The sequence below is a fragment of the Solanum stenotomum genome, chromosome 11 (assembly GCF_019186545.1).
Source record: "Solanum stenotomum isolate F172 chromosome 11, ASM1918654v1, whole genome shotgun sequence".
NCBI classification, from domain to species: Eukaryota; Viridiplantae; Streptophyta; class Magnoliopsida; order Solanales; family Solanaceae; genus Solanum; species Solanum stenotomum.
Window position 1 is genome coordinate 5743889 of NC_064292.1, and position 8759 is coordinate 5752647.

Below are 8759 nucleotides of genomic sequence, written 5' to 3' on the forward strand. Positions count from 1 at the left end.
AGTAACTAATAATGTATTGATATTAAAATAGTAAATTACTATTGTCTTAATGAGTCTCGGTTTATCAATAACCCATTATTAAAAATTTAATATCAAACTTATGACTCAATAATATTTTTTATAAAACCATAAAAACATTAACTTAATAACTCAATAATATTTTTTTGATTTGATTAATTGATCGATTCGATTTTTATACCGTCCGAATTTCCGATATACCAATCATCTTTTGTTTAAATTTAAAAAGAATTTATCTTTTTTTATATATATGGTGTACATTTGTTGTGAAGACTGTGGTTCTAATTTTTAATTAATAAGTAGTAGTTGTGTGTCTAAGTTTCATAATTTATTTCTTCACTTATTTTGCTGTTATGTTTCATTTTCATATGCATCATATTCCTTCTTAATTGTCACTTACATTAACCATGAAAAAATGTGGGACATAGGGTTTAATTCCTTTTTATCCATAAAAGGGTGTGTTTGTTAGGAAAAATTATTTTTTTAAAAAAATTAGAAGTAAATAAGTAAAATATTACTTTTAGAATATTTATATATAGTGTAGGTGGCGAGTGAGATTCGTTGTTCGAGTATGGTGGGGTTGGATGATCAAGGGGTGTGGATTGATGAGTAGATAATGAATTTGAAATGACATTTATAGAACTTGTTTACGTACTCTTATTAGAAAAAAATATTTTTCTTTTTTTTAAGGAACTTGTTATCTATCAAACAAAATCAAACATCAAGAGTTCTTCTTGAATGCATATTATAAAAAGAAAACATGTATACTATCTTCTGTTTTGTTTTACTCGACACAAATTTTAAGAAAGTATTTATTAGGGATTTGTTTAACTAATTGTCCTTATTAATACCATGCTTTGGATACAAATTTTAAATGCTAATACTTTATATAGTGTTATTAAATTATAAGGGTAATATTGAAAGAAACTAACGAATCTCTCTAAATCGCTAAAATAAACAAGTAAATAAGAAAAATCTACTTTAAGTAAAAAATGCCAATTAAACTGAAACAGAGTGAGTAATAATTAACAACGTGAAGGTATTTTTTTCAAGTAAAATGGAAAATCTATTTATAATGCTAGTTATAAATGTAGCCAAACAACCTCGGTTCAATTTTGCAAAATGTGGCCTAAATTGTAGTATCGCGATTACGCTTGACTCTACATGATTTAGAATTTAGGTCTGAAGGTCTCCTTCGTAATAGCTCTCGTAATGACCAGTAAACGTTATTTCTATCTTTCTTTTCGTAGACCGATGTGCAATACTGGGCTTCTCCATGACCACAAAATATTGGGCTTTTCCTATGGTGCCTCTCAAGCCCAAATCTCATACTCCTAGAAGCTGAAAAGCCCATTTCCTAAGGGACAAATGCTTCATATTAAATGTGGCTCTATATATTTATAGGGCTTATTAATCGATACTTACAAACTCACCACAATCTTTAATTGAGTATCTCTGATTAAAAGTGCAATTTTGTTCGTAGTATAGTATTTCATTTGTAAATACTAAATTAGGAAAGTTACAGGTTTTTCATTGCGAAAGCAAATCTCTTTTCATCAATTATGATTCGATAATTCTCACAAAATGGATAAATTCCTTAGTTTCCACCTAACCTTAGTTATTGTTTATTTCCCACAAGAAAAGATAGAAAAATAATCTGATCTTTCTACACCCATAATAATATATACTTAGAAAATCAATTAGAGTTTAAGTGAAATGTTAATTACTAGTCTATTTAACATTTTTTTAATAGTGGTCCCGACCAAATAACATTCTACAACAAATAGAAAACAGTTTACCTTCAAAGTGATCTTTCGATATAATTCAAATCAATCAAATTTCAAATCGAATAATATTATGTTTGAAGGGGAAATATTTTGATGATGCCTCATTTATCAAAATGAAATATTCTAAACTCCAATGTAATAACGTGGGAATCCCCGTGCTTCCTTGTTAACCTTATCTCTAATAATAATATTCCAAAGTCCAAAAACGAGTATCTCGATACTTCAATGAAATGCTCTTTTCGTTTCAATATATTTGGCGTAATTCGAAGGATGAAGATTAAACTAATTAATGTTCTCTATGAATTCAAACATAAAATTTATATATTTATAAACTACGATAAAATAATATAATATACGTCACAAATAGTTAATAATTTAAAATGTTTTTTTAAAATTTATCCCTTAAAGCCAAATGATAATTAACACAAATAAATTGAAACGAAGCAGTATATTTTACCTTATGCATTGGCTAAAACCAATAGAGATGTCACCCTCGTCGCTATAGACTATAGTGCATGTCATTATCAATCCAATTTGTTCATGTGTCATGGAATTTTAACTACTTATCCACGTTTTAATTAATTTTTATGTCAAATCATATTAATAAATATAATTATTTATCGGATAAATAAGCACACCTTCTATACGACTAGATAATCTCATGATTTTATTATAAATTTAATTTCAATTTCTTATATTATCAGACTACTTATAGATAATATTTTTAAAAATATATATAAACATTATAATTTTAAAATTAGATAAAATATTGAATACCATGATATTAAAATTGATCTAATGACTAAAAATTTATATTAATAATATATAACTTAAACTCGAAAATCTATTGTGTGGTGTGAAAAGAAAAGACAAATCAAGCCACCAACAACTACTTGCACCATTCTCAACTACTCAAAGAAAGTTGAAGTCTTCCAAACCATTACTTTGTTTAACAATAGTTTTAGTTCCTTGAACTTTGTTCTACTTGGAGTTGACTATAATTACTCGCATTGTTTTAAATTATTTGTTGTGTTTTTCTCTTATATGCTTCTTAAATAAAAATGAATTAAGATTTTTTTACTTTATTTTATTTATGTCTTTGGAAATAGTTTTAAATTTTTAACAAACATATATTAAGTGATTTTTACCTATTTGTTCTAGTTTTGGTTGAGTCCAGAGGCAAAGTCAAAATTAGCAGTTCCAGGTTCACAAGTTAATATACATAATTTATTTAATTTTCTAATATAAATATAAGGTCTACAAAAAAGCTAGTGGGTCCGTCCGAATCCATGAACCTCCACCTAGCTTTGCCTCTATGATCGACAGAGTTATATGAAGTCTGTTGCTGATGAAAGGTAATATGTATCTCCTGAAATTAGTCAGGTGCGTGTAAACGAACACGACATTACATTACAATTATAGAAACAGAAGAAGATATGATAATCTCTTTTTATCAAGTATTAACTCTATTGAAGTATTTTTAGTCTACATAAATGATTACTATTAACGACTAAGGATAAAAAATAATTTAAAACAACTATTTCAAAAGATCACGACATATAATTTGAAACGAAAAATGATAATAATTCTATACGTCCTTTATTAGTTTAGTACTACATATATACATTGTGTTAGCAAAGTCACCATATGTGTACGCATTTTCAAACGTCGGCCAACAATATTGGTGGCTAATAGTATATTATCTATAGGCAATAACAAATGTGAAACGCTTTAAAACTTTCCGACGGAAATTTAAATTCGTATCAGCTTTACCCTCTATATGTGACTTTCTTTTTAGCGTGAATTTGAATTTAGTCTAACTCCAACATCGAGTGAAAAACAAAACAAATAAATTATGTAACCTTAATTAATTAAATCATATTTTTGACTTAAACAAATTTCTTAACCAAGGTAAGTTGCATTAGTTCGATATAACTACTTGGTGTCGTTATTAAGTATATATACCTTTTTTTTGAAACCCCAGAATAATCCGCAACCGCTACAATCTCTGCCAAACCACACAGGGATGTAAACAACACTAGTCAAGCCCTGTGCGACAGACTCAACTCAGAAAACATTGATGGAGGATCAATCCTAGATCATCCATATGAATAAAACCACCCTCCAACTCAAAAAACATTGATGGAGGGTCAATCCCGGGTCATCCATATGAATAAAATTACCTTCCAAACCAACTGAATCATCTCGAAGGACAAGTATATATACCTTTAAATCTTACGATTATCAATATTAGATATCACAATTTAGTAATTTACCACCAAGAAGAATTAATTAAACAAATTTTATTTAACTAACATTAAAACTTTTTTTAGTACTAATTCCTAATTAATACACTTCTAATCCAAACAAAACGCCGGCGTATTTCTCCGGTCCGTCATTTACAAAGTACACGTCCCTCATTTTTTGAAAAGCATGCCACGTCAACAAACTATCTGAACCGGCCTGATGACACTTCCCGACCGCCCGGTTCACCTCTAACACCTTCGCAATCCGGTCTAAACCGCCATAGAGTTTCTCACAAAACCTCATCAAATGCTTCACATCATAAACATTATTACCGAAAAACACCCTGAAAATCTCCAGAAAATCCTCCAAGTCGCCGGGAAGTTCCCGGCGGGTGAGGATTTTTACGAGGTATGCGAAATCGTAAGCGCTGTGGAACGTAACCCAGCTTACGGTTTCGTTGCATACAAGCCCAGACGACATCATCAGCTCGGCGAAACGACAAGAATCGATTCCGATCACCTTGTTCTTCTCGAAATCGATGCCGTGACGCTGGAGTAGCTCGATTGAGTCCGGAGCGTGTCGATCACGCGCCACGTCGAAATCGGAGAAGTTGAACTGCCAGATGTATCGATTAACACCGGCGGTACCCAGATCCGGTAAGTTCCCATCGGAGTCAGACAATGTAAGTCCTACCTGAATGATGTTCAAAACGTCGACGTTTGATTTCAACATCTTGTAATGCTCCGATGGTAACAGCGGAACATAACGCCGGCGATTTTGCCGGGAAGAAATAACCTCCGGCTTGTAAATTACTCCCGGAAACTCAGTATCCATTGAGATGAATGGGTATTGATCAATTACTGTTCGTATAAGCTCAAACTCCGATTCCAGATTATCCGACCAAACTTCCCGGATCTTAATCGGGTTTTCATCCGAATCAACAATCTCAACAGCCATAACTCAAAATTCAGCAAGATTTTCAGCTGGGTCGTCGTAGAAACTTGAATAAATAATGGGTTTGCAGTGAATTCCAGATCTGAATGCAAAAAAAAAAAAAAACTTTGCTTTTGATTTGCTTTTGCCTAATGTTGAAGGGAACTGGTTGTTTTATAGCAAAAAAAGAAGTTTGAGAAGAAGAACAGAAAACAGAATAAATAAAGAAAAAGTTTAACAAAAAAGATTCATTAAATGGGCCAAAGTAGAGTTTTTAATTCAGTTTTATTTTTATTTTTTCTAAAAAAAGAATTGTTTTAGCTAAAGGAAAAAGAATTAAAGAAAGATTCTTGGTTTTTTTTTTTGTCCAAGTTCAACGCGTCTAGACTGTTTATTTAATCAACAAGTCGGTATCTTTTTTATTTTTTGGTTTTCCACTAAATATTCGGTATTCACATTAAAGTCTGATTAAATCAAAATTTGTATTGACAAATTTCTCATTAGAGAGTAAAGCGTTCTCTAACAAAGATAATTACATATTCATGAGGATGTGAATCCGAGACTTTTGATTATAAATGAAAGAATACATATTATTCCGTACCATCGATTTTTTTTATTAGCAAGTTTTTTTCAATGTTTGTTGCGTGTGATATTTGTGTTGTTACTGGAAGTGAGCAGATTCTGTTGCAAGTATGGTACAGAGTTGACATCAGGGTATACAACTTGGTACTACTAAATTTAGATTCGATTTGAGAAGGGATCGAATTTGAGATTTTTGATTAAAAATTAAAGAATGAAAGAATATTTATCGTTGCAATCTTTGTTGGTAACTTGGGTACTCTTGTTTGTGTCTTTTTGTTGTATGTGATAGTTTGAACATGTGATATGATACTAAATGTATGTAAAGTTGAAGTTTAAATAAAGATACTACTTACGTCGTCTAAATTATGTAGTATCGTTTGACTGGGTATAAAATATAATTCTTAGATATTTATATAATTGTGATTCATTTTATTAAGTGTAAAAGAGTATTTTTAAAGTTAAATTATTTCTAATTATAGTAAGTATCATTCTTTGCAGAAAAGATTAAAAAGGAAAGGGTATCACATAAGATGATACAAAGGAGTAGTAAATAAGCTCTTTTGAATCTTATGATATTAAATTAAATATTTATTAAATGTATTAAAGCGTAATTTAATTTTGTGATTTTAAACAGTACACATGAAAAATTGAATATTTGTAACGGAGGCGGACCCACATGGTGTCACGAGGTGCACATTTTTTCACACCTCTAGTCAATGTATATTGATACTACCATTTTACATGCATGCATCTTTTTTTTGGTTTATCACTCAATGTTCGGAGTCCATATAAGAGCTTCGATTAAATTTGAATCGCGCACTGCATGATCCATTCGGGGGTGGCGCTCCCAGTAGGATTTTCTTCATATCCAAGGCTTGAACCCGAGACCTCTGGTTAATGGTAAAACACTCCCACCAGTACACCACAACCCATGTTGGTACATTAAGTACAAGCAACGTATATGTTAGGTATGAACAACGTAATGTCATATTATTGGTTCTTACATATTGTGCTTCTAGTCAAATTAATATATGTTTTTCATGTTATTTTTCGATATAATATATTCTTCTATTAGTTGAAAAATTCTCTAAAAGAAGAGTACATCTAAATAGGGAAAAAACATCAAAAGAAGAAAATAACAATTACGTACTAAAATTTACAATGCAAGTACTTAATAACTTAAAATATATTAGGATCTTTATGGGGGAAAATAATTATCTATTTATGTTATATCTTTGTGTGTTTTTTTTTTTTTTAAATTTCTATACAACCATAGATATATAGAACAAATGGGAAAAGAAAAACAAAGAATATGTAAATAGGGACTAAAAGGGCGGAGCTTTAATAAATAGAATTATTTGATAATTATATTGATAGAGGATTACAAATATCCGTTTAAATTAATTGAAATTTGCATAAAATTATCGATATATTACGATAACAAATTTTAAAAATTATACCAAGGTATGTCGTCTAAGAAATTAATATACTAAAAAGGTTTCCTCTAAGGTTTCCTTTTTTACCACACGTGGAAATAGATTTCTTAATATGATATTTATAATATATTAATAAAAAAATATGACCCCTTTGAAGTTTAATAATTCATTAATGTTATTAGAAACGTGACTAAAAACTAAAATAATTAAGTGAAGAAGAAAGAAAAGTCAGCAACTTGGCTCAGTCAACAAGTTGGTATTTGTTGAATGCACATTCTTTCTTTATGGTCTTTGACTTCTCTAATTATGGAGATAGATTATCATTTTTCTGAATTTTGAAATTTATATAAATTAATTTTTATTATAATTTATATATATATTTTAAAATTTTTATCTTATTAATTATTGTAACTTATATACTAATTTTTATATAGTTTTTAAATATGTAAATTTTATTTCAAAAAAAACTTAAAGATTTCATGCTTAAATTCAAAGTAAAAATTAGATTTTTTGACTTTTGAAATTCTAACGATGTCAGATAAATTGTGATAGAGAAAATATAAATTTACTATATTATCCTTCTCATTTAATTTGACTCAACTTAGATTAGTGGACTTTAAGTCGACTTCTGGTCAATTTTGTGTACTAATGGAGACCAAGTAAAACTCTTAATTATTTTTTTTAAGGATAAACTACCTTATATACTAATATTATCTTTACTTTTAAACAATTACATATATTACCACTTTTAGTATTTTATACCATATATTAATATATTATTTGAAAATACTATTAGATACTCGCATCCCTTAAAACTATTATTGATTAATTATCTGCTTAAATAACTCTTTCACTCCAAATCAACCACTATCTCTTAATTCTCCCCTCCCATGTTTATCACTCAATTATGTCTCCTCCTTTCTGATTCAAGAATTTCACCTTACAATTTCATTTCAACAATAGTTAATCTACTCTCTTCTTCTCAAGATATCATCACCACAAATTCTCCTGAACCCAAATATCATTTTGTATTGTTCATTTATCAAGAGTTCCAATCACAGTAACTGCTACAGAGAAAACTTTCAATTCATAGTGGGTCTTGATTGTTTGTCTTCGAAAGAAATGGATCTTAATTTTGATTATGTTATGCCACAGTACAAAAGGATCAAAGGGAATATTGTAGAGAGTTTTTGTTTGCTGGTGTTCTTCTAAGACTTTCTTTGGTTACTGTGGTATGGATGTGGTAGTACCAATATTACTTTGATATAGCCCTTGAAACATGTGTATCCAATAAGTAGTAATCTTAATTAAGATTCGAGTTGTATTTTTAGTAATGGGGTATCTGAACATGTATATGTATCCACTATATATTAAATTTCGGATACATGATTTTTAACAACACAATGATATTAATGATACGACAGATACTCTCAGTCGTGATTTATTCATAGATTCACGTGTTTCAACTACATTTCATATTTAGATACACATAATTAAATGTATATGCTTATTATGTATTCGAGATACATGTTTTTGGATATAATGTATGAAATTTAGATACACATAATTAGATGTATATGCTTCTTCTTTTTGTATATTCCATATTTAAATACACATAATTAGATGTATATGTTTACTGTGTATTCGAGATACATGTTTTTGGATATAACATATGCAATTGATACTTGATACATCAAATTCATACTAGATACATATAAAAGATACATGAAATTGATATATATATATATATATTTTG

At 29.3% G+C, this 8759-nt stretch overlaps 1 protein-coding gene across 1 annotated transcript; it reads right to left on the reverse strand.

Annotated features, from left to right (window-relative positions):
* Positions 1–4086: 4086 nt before the first annotated feature.
* On the reverse strand, positions 4087–5389 carry LOC125845477 (probable CCR4-associated factor 1 homolog 11). Its single transcript, XM_049524989.1, has one exon. The coding sequence runs from the start codon at positions 5007–5009 to the stop codon at positions 4152–4154; it is 858 nt and encodes a 285-aa protein (XP_049380946.1). The 5' UTR covers positions 5010–5389; the 3' UTR covers positions 4087–4151.
* Positions 5390–8759: the final 3370 nt, after the last annotated feature.